The sequence below is a fragment of the Peromyscus eremicus genome, chromosome 5 (assembly GCF_949786415.1).
Source record: "Peromyscus eremicus chromosome 5, PerEre_H2_v1, whole genome shotgun sequence".
Classification (NCBI taxonomy): Eukaryota; Metazoa; Chordata; class Mammalia; order Rodentia; family Cricetidae; genus Peromyscus; species Peromyscus eremicus.
The window spans coordinates 123999942-124021928 of NC_081420.1; the positions used below are offsets into that span (position 1 = coordinate 123999942).

Consider the following 21987-nt stretch of genomic DNA (forward strand, 5'->3'; position numbering starts at 1 on the left):
CATGCTTTAGTTTCCCAGGTGGTGGCTAGTGGAGTTTCTGTCAGGAGCATGTGCATTAGGGGCAAAACCAAAGGATGGAATTCATTTTGATTTTAGGAGTAGCACAAACACGTTTTCTAAAATCTCATAATTTGCACTATGCCCTACATTCTGAGATATTTTCTGGATGTTAAAAATTCCACAGAGGGTGGGCAGAGGTGGCATTTTATCCCAGCACTTTTATCCCAGCACTCAGGAGGCAGAGGCAGGTGGATCTCTGTGAGTTTGAGGCCAGCCTGGTCTACAGAGTGAGTTCCAGGACAGCCAGGGTTACACAGAGAAACCCTGTCTCAAAAATGCAAAAACAAAAACAAACAAAATCCTTGCACGGAGCTGGGACGATGTCTCATTTGGTAAAGTGCTTGCCACACACATGTCGTGATTCAGGTTAGGATTCCCAGCACACATGCAGGAAGGCCAAGGGTGCATCAGTGTGCACATGCCATCCTAGTGCCTGAGGGTTGGAGACGGGAGGATCCTGGGGCTTGCTTGCTAGCGAGGGACTGAATTGGTAGTGAGCTGCAGGTTCAGTGAGACCCGCCCTCAAAAATGAAGGGGAGGAGGTAACGCCTGCCGTCAACCTTGGGCCCATGTACACATCTGTGTAAACACATGGATCTGCAAACAGGTGTGTACACCTAAGAACATGTACACAAACATACTCAGAATTTCATGGTGTGCATGTGAAGGTAGTGTTATCACATGGGCTTTTCCTGGCACACACTGGTAAGTTCAATTAGTGTTTGTATAATGTTATAGTCACTCATTTCTCAGCTGTTCAGTAAAAACTAAATATGACATTCGATCCAAATAGTGCCACGAGACCACCTTTCCACACTGTGAAGTGGAGGCATGTGGGGTGGTAATGGAATGTCTTTTTTTTTTCCTTTTGGTTTTTTTGAAACAGGGTTTCTCTGTGTAGCTTTGCACCTTTCCTGGAACTCGCTTTGTAGACCAGGCTGGCCTCGAACTCACAGAGATCCGCCTGCCTCTGCCTCCAAGTGCTGGGATTAAAGGCGTGCACCACCACCACCACCACCACCGCCCGGCTGGAATGTCTTGGTTTATGTTACATAAGAGCTGTGTGCATGTACTTTCTTTGATGTTTAGACATTCTTTTCTGGGATCTCGAGCATGTGGCCAGCATTTATTGACATTTTATGTTCTTTTTATTGGTTGGAATCTGAGGGCTAGGTAGCAAACTTTGTGAAGTACCTGCATCCACAGTTTTATTTGCTAGCGAGGGAGGTAATGAGTAGACATGTGCCATCAGGCAGTGAAGAGTGCTATAGTTCAGAACAGAGATGGGTAAGGAGCTGTGGGTGAGCTGGGCAGAGAGGTAGTGGTTAAGTGTTGAGGGCCTTTTTGGTAAAGGACTGTTAGATATCCTGGTGTGTGCAGGAACGGGGTTCTAGGTAGAATGGGGCTGGAGTTTAGACTTTTACAGAAGTACCATATGACCACTCTCTGCCTTGATGGTCGAGTTTTGTATTCAGTTTCTTGGAGTAAATCGATGAGGTCAAGAAACTGGAATGTGGTCTTAGATTCTGATGTAGATAGCGTGGTTCATAGAGATGCTGCTAGCTGACTGATGATTTAATCTTGGCTGTGGTGGCAGCTGACCGTGTCTCTGTCTGAGGTAAGAGGAGTGTAGGAAGGTTGGGTTCCTGGGGCAGGGCAGATGTGAGAGTAGGATTGTGTCTGTGGAAGGCCTTGAACCCCAGAAGAATGGTACAGCATGTTAAAACTGACATGTGGGCCAGGTGTGGTGGCGCGCACCTTTAATCCCAGCACTTGGGAGGCAGAGGCTGGTGGATCTCTGTGATTTGGAGGCCAGCCTGGTCTACAGAGTGAGTTCCAGGACACAGAGAAATCCTGTCTTGAAAAATGAAACCAAACCCACCCAAACCTACAAAACTGAGACGTGGGACCGAAATACCTGCCGGAGAGGAAGCAGTGGGAAGCACAGGCACCCGACGATGTGACCAGGATACTCCAGTTTAGTTTGGGAAATGGAAAGCATTACTAGAATATAGTGTTAAATTACTTGTTCTCAGCACTCAGCGTCACATCTGATCCTGTTTATCCCGTATTCCTAATCCCCCTGCTGCCATTTTGACTCAAAGCCCAGCATCGGGTCATCTCATGTACGAACATACACATTTCAAGTACGAATACCTCAGGATGTGTGGGCGAGGTGTCACTTTAACAACAACATGGACAAAACGCCTTTATTCCAGGAAACAGTTCAGGGTCAGAGTCATCCCTTCTGTGTCTCTCTCAGTAGCAGTTGGTCCCTCTGCAGCATCATTCAAATAGATGACATTTGATGGTAAATTTCCAAGTCACTGCAAACTTGTAGGGTTTTCATCTTTTCCCCTAAGCAGAATTTATAATTTATGTGTTTTTGGGGGGGACAAGGCTTCCTTGTAGCCTAGGTTGTTCTCAAGCTTGTAGTCACCCTGCTTTCCCTCTGAGTGCTGGGAGATAGCAATGCATCAACACACGCAGCCTTCTGAATGCTGGAGGATAGGCATGCACCACCACATGCAGCCTCCTTAATGCTGGAGGATAGGCATGCACCGTCACATGCAGCCTCCTTAATGCTGGAGGATAGGCATGCATCACCACATGCAGCCTCCTTAATGCTGGAGGATAGGCATGCACCGTCACATGCAGCCTCTCCAGTGCTGGGCGTAGATGTGCACCATCACATGCAACCTCCTGAGTGCTGGAGGATAGGCATGCACCGTCACATGCAGCGAGCCAATACTCTCTACTGGCATCTTTAGAAGTAGAAGTCTCCCAAGGCACCATAGAGTTGGCAGTGAAGTTAATAAAAGTTGAAAGGCGTGTGCCATTTATCCAACTGACATTGAGTGATTTTCTGTGATCTTCTGAGATCACCTCTTTTGAAGCAGGAAAACTGGATAAAATCATCATGTGTCTTTGAGATCTTTTGAAAGCTTTTGAAGAAATGGTTGTGACATTTGGAGACCAAGGCAGCTGTAAACTTAGAATGAGAACAGATATGCAAGAAACGTTCAATGTGGCCCTGGAGAAGAGCTGGTAATTAGCATTTGGAGACCAAGGCAGCTGTAAACTTAGAATGAGAACAGATATGCAAGAAACGTTCAATGTGGCCCTGGAGAAGAGCTGGTAATTAGCAAGTTAATTAAAATAGACAAAGGTATGAAGTGTGGTCATCAGGGAGAGGCGGTCAGCTAATCCTGTGGCTGTTGGGGACAGGAGCTGTCCTGAAGCTGGGAGCAGTGGCCTGAGGCACAAGGAGGTCCTTGGTGCTCTTGGGGCAGCAAGGAGGGGCCTGAGCAGCTAGACTGAATGCAGGTGCATTCTGGGAACTCAGAACAAAATTCAGTCTCCACGCCTCTTACAGTTAGTGTAAGCTGGCAGCTAAAGGCCACGGGTGGGAAAAGAAAGCAGAATGAGCCAGCTGTGAGATCCTTTCTGAGAAGGTTAGTGTAATTTTAGTGATTATTAAATCTTCAAAAATAATCAGTATTTTCCATTGTCTGACATTAATTAACAGTGAAGCATGATCATTGGAAAATAAGCATGATCATATTCATAGTTAAGGCTAAATCAGTAAAGGGAAAAAAAGTTAAAATCTGTAGAAGGCTAAGACCAAAGCCAAATGTTGTAGAAAGTTTTTTTACTGAACAAGTATTCTGTAGGACTTTGGGCTTTAAAGGGTAAATACACATGTTTAGAAGTACAGCCATCGGCCAAGAACCCCATCCGATGAAGCTGACGGCCATATGCTCTTGTGCCTTGTGTATGCCTAAGCGGGGCTGTGTTTAGTTCAGCCAGTACCTCTGTGTGCTTACTACATCCAGGGGCCGGTTGTGACAGCAATGACAGCTCTTCCTTGAGTAGTGGATATCCCCGGGAGATGGGCGAGAGCGTGTGTACTCATTCACTTTGCAGTAACAGAGGCATGGGAATTCAGGGAGGTCTCCTGGAGAGCGGGTGATGAGCCCTTAGCCAGTTAAGCCCAGATGAGCTGGAATGCCGGGGCCTCCTTGAGGGAAAACCAGTTCCACTTGGGAAAGAGGGAAGGCTGTTTGAGTCTGCTATGTCCTCTTCCGTTGCTACTAAATACATTCCTGAGATTGTGGGTGTGGCTTAGCGGTGGAGTATGCTCAGTATGAAATTTCAGTCCCTGGTCAAGCAAAACTAGGAACTGAAATCCAGTGACTCACTGGAAAGGGAAGTAGACAGAATACCGGTTTAGGAAAATAAGTCACTATTTGCCTCCACACCCAGAGTTTGGTCTCCACGAGTGGACATGCCCCACCCTCTAGACAGATATCACAGTGGTGTCAGGAAAGGGCTTCTAAGTGAGTAGTTTTTCTCCTAGTGTTTCTAACCTGACTGTGGACGTGAGGAACCTAAACTAGAGCTGGGCCTGACCCAGCCAGAGGCCAGCACTGGCAGGCTTGTGTCTGTGCATGCTGTGAGGGAAGCGCGGCCAGCATTCCTGCGCTGCTCCTCCGTGTGGCCTGACAGCACACGGTGTACTTATCTGAGGTGGGCAGCTGTCCAGGAGTCTAGGGACTTTTAAAATAGTGCTGCGGCATTTATGAGCATCTCCGAACGGCCCTTCACACTGTGTTTACTTCTCTGAGTAAATCCTTTGAACAGACTGATCTTGGTTTTCTTGCCAGCTTGCAAGGGCTCAGTTTCTGAGGATTTGGGCAAATCAGAGTAAGGGTGTGGACCAGAGGGTTAGAAAAGCTTTGAGGAACAGTGCCTTTGGGAGATGGAAGGCAGAGCTTTCCAGTGGTGTCCAGAGGTCCTTAGACATCAGTGTTCAGTACCTCGTTTTTATACTGGAAGTGCGGGACAGGCAGGGCAACTTGTCTACCTAAAAAATATATTCTCAGCTCTGCTACTCTCGTTTTTGTTCTAAACTATTACTGTTTTTCTATAAGAGTGTTTCATGATGTCACTGAAATAATGTTCATTAAAGTAAATGAATGTTTTTACTCTTTGGGAGAAAACTTGTTCGCATTCCTTCTTAGTGTGTCTCCCAGCAGGTGTTCTCTACACATGGGGACTGGGCCAGCATCACCTTCCTGTAGTAAGGGCTGGTTTCCATGACAACTGGACAGGATTTGGAATCATCTAGGAGACCCAGCGGCTTGACCATGGGTGTGTTTCTAGAAAGGATTGACTGAGGGGGCAGTGTCCACCCTGAATGTGGGGCGCACTGTCTGTGGGCCCTTGACCGACTGGAGTGGGGGGAGAAAGAAGAGGCTAGCTGAGAGCCAGTGCTCAGTCCTGGGGGAGGGGTGTGTGTGTGTGTGTGTGTGTGTGTGTGTGTGTGTGTGTGTGTGACCACTGTTTCATTTGCCTCCGTGCTTCTCCACGCTGCCTGTGCACTCTTACACCTCGAGCCACAATGAATGGGGGAGGTGTGTGTGTGTGTGTGTGTGTGTGTATGTGTGTGAGACCACTGTTTCATTTGCCTCCGTGCTTCTCCACGCTGCCTGTGCACTCTTACACCTCGAGCCACAATGAACCTATTTCCCCACAAAGTCTTCTGTATCTTCTGTAAGATACTTTGTCACAGTATCAAGGAAGTGATTAATATCCTGGGGGATATGCTAGAAGTGCCCGTTCTCAGGCTGCACCCCAGACCTGATGAATTCCAAAATCTTCGGGGGTATGTTAGAAATGCCCATTCTCAGGCTGCACCCCAGACCTGATGAATTCTTAAATCTTCGGGGATATGTTAGAAATGCCCATTCTCAGGCTGCACCCCAGACCTGATGAATTCTGAAATCTTCGGGGATATGTTAGAAATGCCCATTCTCAGGCTGCACCCCAGACCTGATGAATTCTGAAATCTGAACCACTAGCCCATGAAATCTCCTTTGCCTTAGAGTTAGTTCTCTGTAAAAGTTAAACCATGGTTTTTGCTGGCTTTATGCCACCCGGGGGATTAAAAGACTCAACAGGTGAAGTTTTTATCTGTCGTTTTCAGAGGCTGGAAACTATACCCATGTCTGATTTGTCTTAATGCAGCAGGCTTCTACTTGCTAGTAGTTTTAGTGTTGCGTGATAATGGTTAGTGTTGTTTATGCATGTGAATGTATGAGATAAGTGGCATAAACATCAGGCATTATCGGGCAGTCTGTGCCTTCTGTTTACTCTTACAAGTCATATTTATAATAACAAATGTGTAGTCCATTCTGCAGATAAAAATGACACATTTGTCTGTGATTCTATTGGCAAGGATGTTTACAATGGGAGAAATCGTAGCCGTCCTTCATGAAGACATTTCTTAGTTTGCTTTAAGAGCTGCCCATGACAGTGCCAGGCATAGTGGAACACACCTTTAATCTCAGCACTCAGGAGGCAGAGGCAGGTGCAGATCTGAGTTTGAGGCCAGCTTGGTCTATAGAGCGAGTTCCAGGACAGCCAGGGTTACACAGAGAAACCCTGTTTCAGAAAACCTAAAAGACAAAACAAAAACAAAAATAAAAAGCCTAGAACTTACTCGTGACTTAATTTCACAAAGACTTGCTTCCTGTCTTTGGAGATGATCTTTACCATTTGATATATTTTATCATTTTATCCTGTAAGCCCATTACAGTCTAGCTAGATATGCATGCTACGCTGTAAATCCTGCTGCAGGAACGTCCCAGGTGAGGATTTATTTTTACATATCTAGAATACTTGAGGAATTTAAGAATTTGGGAGAAGCCTTGTGCCATGAGTCAGAATCCTCTCTGTTGACGACTCATCGTTGTCTGTGACCCTCCAGCCTGTCCTCCTGAGATTCTACTTCCCTTTTGGAGCTCACGTTTCCTCTATTTCATATCCTTGGGGTTTCTAAGGAATTGTTTTACTTTGGATTCTACATGCATACTCTCCTCTCTCTCTCTCTCTCTCTCTCTCTCTCTCTCTCTCTCTCTCTCTCTCTCTCTCTCTCTCTCCCACTCTCCTACTCATTCACCCACTCACCCAAAGGGACACCAGAATATTTTCAGTTCATTCCTATAATTGCCTAAACTTGGCTATTTTTGTGAATCAGCTGGATCTACTATTTCATGGCACGTACTTTTTGATGCGCTAGGGCATTTGGATCATGCATGAGTTGGGAAAATAGGAAATTGGAGCCCACTGAAGTGAGTGGTTTGTTATGCATCACTGAGTTAGGAACCACTGCTCTCTTTAGGACCCTCAGACAAGAGAAACCTTGTTTCTTCTTTCTCTTCAGCTGTTTGTAACTTTTGTCTTTTTCTCCACCTCTTTTGGGGGCGCATAGACTGGAGAGTGAATCCTGGGCCTTGTGCTCACTAAGGACACGTCCTCTGAGTGGTCTACATTGTCAGTTCCTTTCCTCCAACTTTGAACCCGAGTGAAATGTGTATAATCTCATCATGTGGCTGCCGTGCACCAGGCAGCAGCCTGAGGAGATGTGAGTTTGGGTATCTGCTTCTTGCCTGTGTGAACAACTGCAAGCTGTCAGTATTCCAGCTCAGTCATTAAATAAGGGCTGCTTACAGAGGGATGACGAGTCTCTGTAGCTGCTTGGAAACCTTGTTTAGAGAACTTGTTAAGTCAAGGAGGTTCCATAACTTCTGTCTCAAACGTGGGTGCTACCACCTTGGGAGTAAGTCCAGGATATTGAAGCGGGGTACACTTTAAAGAAGTGATATGCCTCCAGTATTCTTGGAGGCACAAAGATAAAAATATTTGTGAGGGAAACCAGATTTTCATGACTAAGATGGAAAGTGATTTAGAAGTGTTTGGGCTCTGAAGAAGTTTTAGAAATATCTTAATACAAGTAGTTTATTTCCTTTTTCATGTGTATACACAGTGATGAAAATAAGCCAACTCTCAAGGAACTCTTTCAATAAACTAAAATATAAATGCTGAGTTCACATATAATTAGACTTATTAAACATTTTTTTTTCATTGTAGTATATGAGATGCTGGAGTGTTTTCCACGTTGTGGTATCTGTAGTTGATAGAAATGGTTTTATATTGATGGTGGGGTTTGTTTGAGGTCAGAGGGATTCCCAGTGGCCATGATACGGTGGAGGACTCTGGGAATTTTGCCAGTCACTGGTGATGCAGGGAAAGGGAGAAGGTTGTGGACTTCATCGCGTTAGTGTGAAGGCCAGGCTTCCTCCAACTGCCCACAGCTTGTGACCACCCACTGCATCGCCAGGGAAGGGGACTGGGTCCTGATGGACAGCCTCGTTCAGCTTCTCCTGGAGATACCTTGCAGCCTGATAAGCACAGTTCAGCCTTCCTCTCTCCCTGTCTTTCTTGGGGTCAGATCTGTATCCACAACCCAAAGGTCTTCCTCCAGCTTTCTGGGCTCCCTCTTCTCTCCTTCTCAAACCCTTCCCCTAATACAGTTCTTGGATTTCTAAGCTTTTGTTTTCTGTGTCTTTGTATTAGAGGATTCTGACTAGGAAAAACAAATTTTGTAGCAGAGATTTGTTCATGGGCACAGTTGTGTTTGTTGTTATCAACATCAGTAGGACATTTTGTATGTGTTCTTTTAATTGTCTAAGTTGCTAAAGCTTCATTCCTAAAGCAGATAGTTTAAAAGCCTGCTCTGTGCTTGGCCGTGTTCTAGCACCTGAGGATGCAGTGGGGAATTGGCTTCTTGTTCCAGACAGGTGCTTAGCTGGTGGCCACCCAGGAGGCTGAATACCAGGCTGGCCTTTCAGCCCAGGTGGTGGCCTCTTCCCAGTCAGGGGTGACCCAAGCATCCCAAGAGGTTGGAGATCAGGATCCTGTTTGTCATTGACTAGATGCTTTCTTTGAAAAGCGCTCTCTCTCTCTCTCTCTCTCTCTCTCTCTCTCTCTCTCTCTCTCTCTCTCTCTCTCCCTCCCTCCCTCCCTCCCTCCCTCTCTCCCCCCTCCCCCTCCCCCTCCCTTTCTCTCTCTCATCTCTTTAAATTTAGCAGTTTGTTGCCTTATTGAATATGCTTCTAGCTTTGTCCATATTATCCCTGATTTAAGAAACTATAATTTTCTTTTTTTGACTTAAAACAGGAAAGCTCAACTTTCAAATTCTGTCTGATGATGCTTTTGTAGCCTGTAGCCTGACAGACTATTCCCTCACTTATTTCCATGGTTTTAAATTCCTTCTCATAGTGTTCTGCCCAAGTATTTATTTTCTTAAAAAAATAGAAGCAGGGTCCTTACTGTCCCACACGCAGAGAGGAAAGAGGGCCAAGGTTAAACAAGGTTAACCGTCCCAAGTGTCCTTATTAGGCTCAGGCCCTCTTGAAGGCACAGCAGCTTTTGAGTTCCGGTTTTATTATTTACTAAACCTAAGTTAAAACATTATTACCAACAAAGGGCATTAGATTTTTAAAATTACAGTCAAAGGACCAGTTTTTTCCTTCAGAGTCCATTATTGATTTGCTCTGTTCCTTTCCCTGTTAGCCAACATTCGCCAGGCGTGTGTGTGTGTGTGTGTGTGTGTGTGTGTGTGTGTGTGAACCTAAAGACTGGAGAGCACAGACTCTAAAGGAATCTTAAACCTCGGTAATGCAGACTTGTCTTCCGTTTTCTCTTTTGCTGTTTTAACCTGAGCCTAGGCCACAGCCAGTGTCCGGGAAGTTGGTCTGGAACCGAGGCTCTCAGAACGCCAGTGCTAACCCTCTTGTTTTGTTGGTCTCAAGCTAATTGGGATTTAGGATTGGAAACTGACAAACATTCTCACTGGATACTTTTTGTTCTTTGTGGAATGCAAGCAGAGATGTGGTAATTGAACTCATTAATTGGGACCGTTCATTGTAGGGATGCACCCTGCACCAAGGTGGCCGTGGACTGAAGCCTTGGGCTTTCAGGAACGTTGTGTTCTAGCTCCTTCCTGATTTCCAGGTTGATACCCTGTTGAGTGTGCAGCACCCCTGTCCTTAGGTCCTAATTCTTCCTGTGAGCTAATTAAAATTCGCACCGTTTCGCCCTTGGTGGTGGTATGCACCTTTAATCCCAGGTAGAGGCGGGCGGATCTCTGAGTTTGAGGTTAGCTTGGTCTACAGAGTGAGTTCCAGGACAGCCAGGGCCACACAGGAAGCCCCAGTCTCAGGGAAAAATTCTCACTGGCTCTAATGATTTTAGGCTAGTGGTTTCGAGCTTTTACTGTACAACTTAATATTGTTTTTAGTTTGTTTCCCTACCAGGCCTAAGAGACCAGTTTAAGCTGACCTTAAAAACAAAATGCTGTCCTGGGATTTATTTGGCAGCTGAATTCCTTCCTGGGCAGCACTCTCTTTCCTCACAGGTGCAAGGTATGGAGTGCCCTTCCTTCCTTATGGTTGACGGTATTTGGATAACAAAGGGAATTGTTTTCTCTGCGGTGAAAAGATAGAACTAGTTAGGGCAGAGCCAAAATGAGCCAAGGGCACCCTCTGTCCCCAAGGTGGCAGGGCACTTTGAGCACTGCTGACATGAAGACTTTCGTACCCTCTCAATGCCAGTCTGTGACTCTGTTCTTTTATTAGTTCAACTATTTTGATATTCTCATGGAAACTTGGATGTACCTTGATAGGGAAAGCTATAATATAGGAGAGCAGCCAGCTAAATGGAGAAAAGGATCACAGCACGAGTGTGGATGGAGAGGATTGAACTGTTTAATAACGACTTGGTTCAGCTGGGGAATATTTGTATGGCACTATGTATTTCCTTGTATGGTTACACACGACAACACTCTTTGTGGGAAGAGGGGGACTGATACATGGGGCAGTGGAGATAAGGGAGGGGTGGAAATGACCAAGTGCGATGATGCCTTGTGTATGAAGGATGTCATAATGAAACCTAGTATCCTGTGTGCTGAGTGACGATAACACGTAAGAGCAATGTCGACTTTAGAACTATTTTACACGTGTTTCATAAAGAGTTGTCTAAGCTCTGATGCTTAGGCAGCAGCACACGAGTGTGCCACTGGCACACGTAGTCTGGCAGCACAGCTTCTGAGATCGCTGTGGTGGCCACATCTGAGGGTGTGCCTCCTTTTTGTTTTAAGGCACTCCACTTTCTTAAATCTTTCTGATGCTTTCAGAGGGAATATCCTCTGAAGCCCCAAGGGCCTATTGACAGCACAGGTGAACAGGTTGTTAAAACTGAGCCCCAAGGTGCATTTCCATGGTTGTCTCAGTGTACCTGCTAGTCTTGTTCCCTGTGTTTCAATCTCATATTCTCTTTGTCTCTGTTTCTGTGTGTGTGTGTGTGTGTGTGTGTGTGTGTGTGTGTGTGTGTGTCAGAGAGAGAGAGAGAGAGGGAGAGGGAGAGGGAGAGAGGGAGAGGGAGAGGGAGAGGGAGAGGGAGAGGGAGAGGGAGAGAGAGAGAGATTTCACAAGCAAGTAGCGCATGCATTTTGTGTGGATACATAGGTAGGTGCTGGTGGAGGGCAGAGGATAACACTGTTCTCAAGGAACCATCCATCTTGCTTTATTTGGTGGCAGGGTCTCTCGCTGGCTCAGAGCTGTGGATTTGGCCAGTCTGGCTGGCGTGCTTCAGGGTCCCTCCAGTCTCCGCCTTCACAGTCCCAGGATTATAAACGTGTGCCACCACACCTGGCCTTGTTCTGGGGATTGTTATATTGCTCTTGTTTTGTAACCCAATCCAATTTGTGATCTCAAAGTATCTGAAAGTAGATTTGATAGGCACTGTTTTGGGCTAGGGTTCTTCAAACAGTTGTTTGGTGATCCAAATAATGAAAAGTGGGATGGGCACTTGAAATTTGGGTTTGATCCTGGGGACCCACGTGGAGACTCCTGCAAGTCCTCTGACCTGCACACATACACCCACCTCCCCAATAATACATGAAAAAAGAAAATTCAGTAATAAAAAGCACATTCCCTGGGGAGATTTACAGAATAAAGTCTTTAGATGTAGCAATCCTTTTTTGGAAAAGTATTTCTCATTTTGGGAAAGTTGTTTTGTTCAGATAGATAAATCCTTGGCCCCCTTTCTTGAGGTTCTGTTTCCAGAAAAGTAAACACTGTCTCAGCTCAGTGGTTCCTTTGCTGCTGTCTGTGACATTGAAGTAGAAAAGTGGAGTTTTCCCTTTAGTGCAATAAAACAAAGTGTCTGGAAGGTCGTGGGAGAAAACAGTAGAAAGTCTCTTATGCCCTCAGATTATGCATTCCTTTAGTGGTCACAAGCGCTTGGAATCCAGGCCTTAAATAATGAGGGCTGTGGGGAGTGAAGATAATTCCTTCTGGTTCTTTTATGCGCAGGCTGGCTAATAAGGTAGCTCCTTATTAGAAAGACATGGTTTGGTGTCTATCCCAACTGGTTCTCTGTTTCACCTGGGCCTTGCTTTAGAAAATTGTTACTAATATTACCAGGGTATGTGCTTCCTAATCACGCCATTTTACTGTGCGGGGGTCTTTGGCCAGAAGTCTTATTCTCTTCGACTCTACAGCCTCACATCTCGCCTTTGATCGCCAAGGTGGGAGGAATTGCCAGCTGCTACGGAGGCTCCCGTGCTAGAACCCGGCCCTGTGCTCTGTCACCGTGCTAGAACCCGGCCCTGTGCTCTGTCACCGTGCTAGAACCCGGCCCTGTGCTCTGTCACCGTGCTTGAACCCGGCCCTGTGCTCTGTCACCGTGCTAGAACCCGGCCCTGTGCTCTGTTACCGTGCTAGAACCCGGTCCTGTGCTCTGTTATTATTAGCAGGTTTCTTAGCTCCTCTTGAGCTGGAAGGTTGCCCAAGATAAGTTTCCTTTTCCTTTTCTGTTTTTGACACAGTACTGGTGATTTGATACTGCCTACCAGGTACTCCGCCATGGAACTACGTCCACAGCCATCTTTTTATATTACTATTATTATTATTATTATTATTATTATTATTATTATTATTTGTTTTTTTGAGACAAGGTTTCTTCGTGTAGCTCTGGCTGTCCTGGAACTTGTTCTATAGACCAGGCTTGCCTTGAACCCAGATCCATATGCCTCTGCTTCCTGAGTGCTGGGATTAAAGGTGTGCTGCACCACTGCCCAGCTCATCTTTCAGTTCTTTGAAACTATTCAAGATTTTTAGAGCCAAATATCTAATGAGAAGAGCTCCAAAACCAGAGTCCTCATTGGAAACACCACTGAAAAGTCTATAGTCATTTTAATCTTCACATTGTGCTGTGAATCTCTGAGTCTGGAGTTTGCTGTCTTGCGAAGTAACATGGAAATACGGTTTGTGTCTTGCCTTTCCCCAGCTCATCTAGAATCCCAGGATTGAGGATAAATTAGGACCTCAGGTTTCTTGGGCTAACTTTCTGTGGAGAAGGCCATGGCAGACATTGGCTGGACATTGGATGCTAGCTTCTTCATGTTTATATAGAGGTAGTTAGTCACATCTCCTTGGAAGGCAGCTGGGTCACTAGGCTCTTAATCAATTCTTGTAATGGAGAGACCAAACACGGAAGCTCCGTGACTCTACCCATTACATCTTGTTTTGCACTTTGAGCAAATCAAAATCTGTTTTCTTCCTATCATTTAAATACTCGAAGACAGTCTTTGTGTTCTTCTAAATGTTCTCTCTTCCCTGTTTCCATTAAACGCTGCTGCCTGTAGTTAGTTCTCTCCACCCACCTTGACTTGCGCAGCAGGTGCCTTTCCCTGCTGAACCATCTCACTGGCTGGATCCTCTTTAGCATCCTAACTAGGAACATCTCTGTGAAGTATTTTGCTGTCCTGTTGAGATGGGTTCTTTTTAGACGTAACTGCAGAGTTGAGCCCCATGTGTAGCAAGGAACAAGGTTTGTTCCTTCATCGTCTGATGGGACATGTTTGGTTAAGTGAACATTTTAGGACTCAAAACTCATTACTGAATTCACACAAACTCTCAAGATGTCCCGTACACTTGAGCAACTGCCTTTCAGCACTCGAGTCCAGCAGCTTTCTCAGACTTCGTGGGTCACGTTGGAATCCCCTTTTCAAGTGTGAGAGCTACTGAACGGTAGTGCTTCAGCAGGCATTCTGCTGGCCCCAGTGTTGGGTCCAGGGTCTCATAATAATGGGGGACAGACCACCAAAGTCTATTAAACCAGAAGCAAACTTTATTCCAGAAAATTAAAATTAAAATTAAAAAAAAAAACACCGTGGGGCACAAAAGCTTATCAGCTAGCTGAGACTGCAGCCAATGTTGGAATTCTGGGGCTGTGGCCGTGGAGGCGGGTACTGGCCCCCTCTTATAGTATCAGGCATGGGGTGCATGCTATGAGTCACATAGAAACAACTATTAAAAGTTAACTTTGGTCCAGGCAGTTGTTGGCTATAAGGCCAAGGGGGTTAAAAGTTAACCCCTGGCTGTTGCAGAGGAGCTGGCTGTAAGCAGACAGCCATTGTTAGCAGTTAACCTTTAGAGTGATGACTGTCAGCTTTCATCTCTCAAGCTTATAATTTTGTATTCTATATTCCCGGACCCTTCACCAGCCTCTGTCAGCAGCAAACGTGGGAGGCGTCTGTGGAGAGTACAGGCTGATGGGGTGGCTCTCCAGGCTGGGTTGGCAGCCTGGCCCAGGGGCAGGTCCATCTTGCCTCCTGTGTGTGTGCACGGTTGGCTGGGAACACAGCTGCTTCTGCGCATCACTTTCTGCCCGGGGCTGATTTTGTGCTCTGGTGCCCGGGGCCTCAGAGCTGCAGATTGTTGCCTGGCCTTGCATTGAAAAGGTTGGCTGGTTGCTGCTATCCTACAAGGGCTGAGTCGTTAGCATGTTTTGTGTTCCTGGGGTTGCCTTTTGTTTGTAAGACCATCTAAAGCCCTTCCCAAGGCTCAGGAATGAAGGGATTCTGCGATTTCTTTCTACCAGAATGATTGATTACAACATCCTTTATGTGCTTGTAAAATCACATTCTGTATTTGTGCTTTTCATCTCATTTTTGACACATGGAAGTCTTTCTCATTATCATTAATTCAGTTGTCTTTAATGCAGAAGGTGTCATCACAGATGGCCTTGGGAGCCGGAGGGTAGTCTGTTGAAGATTTAGTACTCATCTGTCTCTGGGGAGGAGCAGTGTTTGGTATTAGGAGTACTCATCTGTCTCTGGGGAGGAGCAGTGTTTGGTATTAGGAGTACTCATTTGTCTGGGGAGGTGTAGTGTTTGGTATTAGGAGTACTCATTTGTCTCTGGGGAGGTATAGTGTTTGGTATTAGGAGTACTCATCTGAGTCTGGGGAGGAGCAGTGTTTGGTATTAGGAGTACTCATTTGTCTGGGGAGGAGCATGTTTGGCATTAGAAGTACTCATCTGTCTCTTGGGAGGAGCAGTGTTTGGTATTAGGAGTCCTCATTTGTCTGTGGGGAGGTGTAGTGTTTGGTATTAGGAGTACTCATCTGTGTCTGGGGAGGAGCAGTGTTTGGTATTAGGAGTACTCATTTGTCTGGAGAGGTGTAGTGTTTGGTATTAGGAGTACTCATTTGTCTGGGGAGGTGTAGTGTTTGGTATTAGGAGTACTCATTTGTCTGGGGAGGTATAGTGCTTGGTATTAGGAGTACTCATCTGTGTCTGGGGAGGAGCAGTGTTTGGTATTAGGAAATACGAGTAATACTCTACAGTGACAATGCTATATTTCTGTGAAATAATGAAGGTAACGTGAGATTCCATGGGGCCCCCAGTCTCTTTTGAGAGAAAGAAGAAAACAAAACAGCCCTTGTTCTGCGACCAGCAGTACTTACAAAAATGACTGTTGGCTTACTTTGTTCTTAAAGAAAGTATTTTAGGCTGTGTTCTAGAGTTACCGACTAGACTTTCCAGGGGTCGACAACCTAATGATGGATTTTAAGCTTTACAGAATGCTTTCAGTTAATGAACAAAACAAAGCCGAGACCCGTGTGTACTGTTGGCTGTGCCCGCTCCTCCTCTGCTTTGGGAGCTTGCTGTTGACTTCAGCAGGAAGAGGCCCCCAGACGCCTTCCATCTTCCTTTTTAGCTCCTGGTGGCCAGGCAGATGTCTGTGTATCAGACCAGTTCTCTAAAGGAAGGAAAATTCCATGACCTAAAATGACTCTTGAGCTAGCTTCTGGGTCTCCTTTTTTGAGGGGTGTTTGCTGTGGAGTCCAGGGTTTGAGGAGACTGTCACACACCCGTGTTACCGATGTCTGTCATTCCTGGAGCATTTCCTTGGCACTGTTTTGATGGTGACAGATGACATCTGATGTCTCTAGCCTCCTGTGGCCTCCTGCATTAACACTGAACTGCTAGGAGCTCCATCCTCAAGCTGCTGTTTTTCTTTCCACTCGGAGGAGCTTTCTGAGTTTTACCTTTGCCTGGAAAGCACCTGTTGTCCGCTCTAAGCTTGGTCCCTGCTCATGCTCTCTCACTGGGGATTTCCTTCTTTGTGACTTGGAGATGCCTGCAGCTCAGCTCAGCTCAGCTCAGCTCAGCTCAGTAGCATCCCAGGTACCCCGGCTTGGGATGCTGATGCATTTGTATCTCTAGGAAATGCTTCCATCTGGGATGAACCTTATCTCTCATCTTGTCTCTTCATTGTGAGAGAAAAATCCTACAATAAGGCAGGTGAAAACTCAAGCTCACTTCTCCAGCAGGACTTGAGCCCTGCCCAGGGATGTTCCTGGTTCCATAGGCAGTGATCCTCATTTGAAGCCTGCCTGCGCCCCCCCCCCACCCCCCATCTTCACATTATTCTCAGGCCTGAACTCTCTGTAAACGTTGTTGTCTTGTACCTCACAGAGAAATAACCATCTGTAGTCCTTCCCACAGCTCCTTCATGACGTCTGCAGACATAGGGATACTGGCTCTCGTTAGAAGGAAAGGAAAGATCTCAGGACAGGGTAGCTCCCCATGCAGTGTCAGCATTCGGGGGTCTTCCCATGTCCTGTGTAGCCCTTCAGCCTCTTTTGTGGGCTCTTCACAGGACATTTGCACATGCTCTCGTCTCTTATGTACTGATTTCCGTCTTTAAAGATGAAACAAAACACCCCAGGAGAAGTCCTACCTCTTCCTGTGTGCTCATAGTCATCATGGTTGTCCCTCTGAAGAATGGCTGTTCCCAAGATACTCCCACCTTTCCGTTACGATCACCTGCTGTCTGGCCTTTCCCATAGATATTGCTAACATGACTGAGTTTACACAGTGTCCTATAGACACAGTTATATGACATCTGTTCCAGCTTTTGTGTCTGGATCTATCCTACTACTGTGTCTGAACGACCCTATAGATTATATGTTTTCTGCAGAGGCTGGCATCTCAGGAGAGAAGTCAGCTCCCATTATATGCTGGTGTAACATTTAACAGATACATATGCTCACACAGCCACACCTCCTCCTTCATTTATCCAACACCATGCTTTAGCAGCATACTCTGCCTCACATTTTCACACGTTTTGGTTCATGACTGCTTGGCTCCTTTGCTTTCGTGCTGATGCTGAGCAGCGCATCATGGCAGGATGGTCAGGTGGAGCAGAGCTGTTCAATTTATGTTGAGCAGGAAGCCCAAAAGAGAAGGGGCTGGAATTCCAGTCTCCCCTTCCCAATGACCTGCCGACTTCATCCACACCTCCTCTTGTTAAGGTTCTGCTAGTGCCTCTGCTGCTGGTGGACCCTTCAGCGGATGGACCTTTGAGGCCGTTAAGGATCAAAACAGTAACAGTGCTCTCAGGTAGCTGTTTGCTCATACGAAATCTGGAAGCAATTACAGATACTTCCTTTTTTCCCCACACTCAGCTGTGTCTCAAATCTACTTGCTTCTTTTTGTGTCTACATCTGTGTGAGCCACCATTGTGTCTTGTCTCCTGGGGAAACCTCCTGGGAAGAGTTTCTTCTTCCAGTCTCCCCGCCTAAGTCCTTTGCTCAGAGCAGGGGATCTTTAAAACCTACAACAATCAGTCTATCAGTTCTCTGTTTAAAACCATCCAGCGCCTTCCATCCCCTGGGGTTCTCCCTGCAGGTATTCTGGCCTCTGCTGGCACTCAGCTCCCCTGTCCCTCCAGTGTTGTATGCCCAGCCACACCTCCCCTTTGACATGGGCTGTCAGAGGCAGTACTTCCTTTTGCTTTAATCCTGTGCCTCTGCTGGCTCCAGGCTGGAATCTGCTCCTCTTGATCCTCCTGTTCCCGATTTCTTCTCCTCTTTCAGCTCATAGCTTCTGTGCCACTGCTCTGATGAAGCTCATACTGAGCACATTCCTCCTATTGCCTCGATGAAGCCCTTGCCACCCTTGGTCCACACTTTCCACTGGAAATTTGCACGTGTTCCTTCCCCACTAATCAGCAGATTTCGTGAGGGCTAGGGGGCTTCTCATTCTTGTGTCCATCTCACAGCCCCGGTGCTCACTCACACCAGGCTCTGGTAAGATGGCTCTCTTGGATGGGGAGTCCCCACTTGGGACTTTGACTGCACTGTTCTCTGGGGTTGTTGATCCCTGTATCTCTCATTTGTGACCATAAGATTTGTCAGCCTCTGTTACACTGGCGTGCTTTGCCAGGCATCCTTCTTTCCTGAGCATGTCAGCCTCTGTAGAAGATGTATTTATTATGTATGGGTTTATTCTGCAACAGTAATAGGCTAGATCTGGAGAGAGAAGCTTTTAAAATGACACAGGTGTCATATATATTTCCTTAAAAATTATACTTACTTATTCAATTTGTATGTGTGATGGAGGGGCGCACACATACCACTGTGCATATGTAGAGATCAGAGAACAATTTGGGGAGTCAGTTCTCTCCAACCATATGGATCTTCAGGATTGAACTCCGGTTGTCTGGCTTGGTGGCATGTGCCTTTGCAGGCCCAAGTATCTTAATTTCTGGAAATGGTCTGTGGATTGGATCACCTTGAAAACTGTTGGCAGATCCTCTGGTGACTGCTTTCTGAGATACAGCATGGGCCATCCCAGACCTTACTTGGCTGGCCAGGACCCCTGCTCCATGTCACTCTGTGTCTGTTGTCTTCAGTACAGGATGCTCTCTGGATTGTCACTATTTCCAGTCACATGGTCCTAAGTGTGGAACATTTGAATTTAACATTCAGAATACTTAAAATGAATGCGTTTGGAAGATGAACCCATTCTGTCTCTGGACTATTCTTTTCCTTTGGGTCTATTACCTAGCTCTTGTGTAGCAAAGTAGCAAATTTTCCAAGTGGGTGAGTAGTACTCAGGAGGAGCCCTTGTGTTTGAAGGGGCATTTACATATTTTGTATTTACATTGTATTAGGAGTGTTTACTTTAAAAGAAATCCTTATGAAATAAATGAGTGCAAAGGAGCCTGTGGTTAAATTAAGAATCCCAAGGCCAGGGAGTATAGCCCCTGGAAGAGCACTTGCCTAAACTGCTAAGGGTAGGGCAGGGCACTGGATTTGATTTCTGACATGTTCCTCTTAAAAGCATTTACCATTTTTTCCTGTATTTTAAGCTTCAGTTCTTTTTCTCTTCCTTCCTTCCTTCCTTCCTTCCTTCCTTCCTTCCTTCCTTCCTCCCTCCCTCCCTCCCTCCCTCCCTCCCTCCCTCCCTTCTTCCTTCCTTCCTTCCTTCCTTCCTTCCTTCCTTCCTTCCTTCCCTCCGTTTTGGAGGAGGCTTTGTAAAAGGTAGATGACACATTCTTGCATAGTGTTTTAAGGTCTTTCCATCATTCTGGATATTTCTGCATCTTGGAGTTGGAGGCTGAGAAAGCCACTGTTCAGTAGCATACTGTTACCAAGTATGCTTTCCTTAGGTAAATAATCCTTTTATTTGCGTTTTCAGCATTTTGTGGCTTTGAATAAAAAGCCTAAGTGAGTCAGGGTAAGACATGAGTGAGATTGTGGTCGGAGTGCACGTGGCCTGTCACTCTCCCTGATGTGACATTTGCCAGCAGGCCTGAGCACTTGGTCTGACTTCTGCTAATGTACCTTCCACCCTCACCAGGACAGGAATTGTCAGTGGTGACGTCAGACTACTTGTATAAGAAGAATACGCACAGTTCTGAGTCTTTCCTTAGTGCGGTCTGGTTACCAGTGAAGGAACGTCATTGAACTTTAGATTTCTGAGGAGGAGGTGATCTCAAACACGAGTGTTCTTTCTGTAGTGGGTGTCATAGAGCCCTTTGTTCACTCATAGCTGGTCGTGGAGAGCTGTGGGCTGAGTTGCGTGTTCTCTGCCAGCTGCTTCAACTCTCTTCCCTGAAAACATTTACAGATATGGAGCTCTTTAATACGTTATACAGCGCCTTAGTTGTTATATTGGCAGAATGAGATCAAACAGCTAAATATGTTGTTCACTTTACTTCTGGTGGAGTGCAGGAGGGAAATGAAGTACTGTGTCTTCCTAATGCTGTGTTCTTTTGTTCTTTCTTCTTCTCCAGGCATTAAGTGTTACTGAGACCCTGATTAAACCCTTGGAAAAATTCAGAAAGGAACAACTCGGAGCTGTAAAGGTTGGTGTCTAACTTGAGCACACTTGTAAACAGACCACGCTGGCGCCGTAGCTGCTGCTGTAGTCTTTATTCACGTTTGGCAGCGTGGCGGGCTTGCAGGGGAGACCATCTGTTGTTTGATGTTTTAAATGCACTTTTCCCCCTGGGGGAGGTGAAATTGAAAACAAAATAAAAACACCTGGATGCGGAGTAAAACAACTGTCATCTCCTTTGGCTAACCTTTCCAGGGAGCTTAAGTTTCCCTCTCTGGATAGAAGGCGCTCGCTGTGCTGTAGTCACAGCTGTGTGCACGCCTCTCTGTTGTAGGAGAACTGACCATGCCAGGCTTTGATTAGGGACTCTGCTCCCACAGGATGTCGTGGAAACTAGGAAGAGGTTACTGTTGTTGGGATGTGATTTCCTTGACTCTAGCAAAAGTGTATTGAGCTTCTACTATGTGCAAGTGTTTATTGTAACAGTGACCTACAGCTTCACAGGGAAGGATCTGGGACGTAGCCAGGATTTCCCGGAATAATATAGCAAGCAGCTTTGCCACAGCAGAGTCTGAATGTATTTAGCAACTTCTAGAGTTTGTGATCTCAGCCTTGAAGTTAACCTAGCAAAATAATTTCCACCAGTCTTTTTCTTTGTCTTTTTTAATGTGAGGGAGAAGAAGTACCCTTTGTGTCTTGTTGGCCATTCTTGACCTAGACCAAAGAGAAGAGAATAACTCATTTTAAGTAGGGAAGAGAACTGTCTTGTTTGCCACTTTTCATAGGTAGAAAAAAAAATCAAAATCCTTTAGAACGAGTAAACCTTGTACCTCAGTAGCTGTGACTGCACAGGTAGGCCCAACACACTCCAGTATTTTTGTTTACTATTTATAGACTCCTTCCTCCTTTAAGTGCTGTGTCGTATTGGTATTTTTATTTGGTCTGATAATGTACAGAAAGACTGTAAATTGAGGATAGTGGGTGTCTGGGGTGCCCCACCCCTTCTCCTGACAGTAAATGAGCTTTAGCTTCCTGACTGCAGCAGCTGATCGGATGCACCTTCCCACTCTTGGACAAATCCTCGCCTTTCCTGTCCAGTGAAGGACCTGGTGTCTTGCTCTCCTCTGGAGTCTTCTAGTTTGAAGCTTGAACATGCTTCTGTGTCATTGGCAGGCACTATATGCTTACAGCATTCAGTTCATGCTTTCATTAGTTAGTGGGTGAGGGAGGGCAGGGGCTGTATTGCCCTAAGCAAGTGACTTAACCAGTACATGGCTTATGTTTTATTGTCCCTTTACCCCGCTAGGTTTTGTACATTTCTTCCTTCTGTCAGTGCCTTTCCTGGCTCCAGGTTTCCCTCATGTTCCCTCTTGTTTGTTCAGTGAAGCGACTTGTAAAATAAGCAGCCCCTTAAAGGGAGAGATTCCTGCAGTGATGTAGCATATGACTCAGGCTGGGTAGTGACCAAATGCTGACCGGAAGGCCATTGATTTACAGTTTCAGTGTGTTTTTGGCAGTAGGTTTTGAAGGATTTAGCTCCATTCTTGGTGAGTACAGTATTGTTGCTGTCTTGTCTGTTGATATCCCCGGAGAAACCAGATG

General features: G+C 45.9%; 1 protein-coding gene across 1 annotated transcript in view; it reads left to right on the plus strand.

Moving 5' to 3' along the window:
* Window positions 1-20320: 20320 nt before the first annotated feature.
* LOC131911149 (rho GTPase-activating protein 10-like) overlaps window positions 20321-21987 on the plus strand; it is a gene marked incomplete at its 5' end in the record, with an annotated part of 61747 nt that continues 60080 nt past the window's right edge. Inside the window, one exon of the mRNA XM_059263087.1 lies at window positions 20321-20413. Within this exon, the coding sequence (XP_059119070.1) occupies window positions 20321-20413 (93 nt within the window). The remainder of the gene's footprint in view (window positions 20414-21987) is intronic.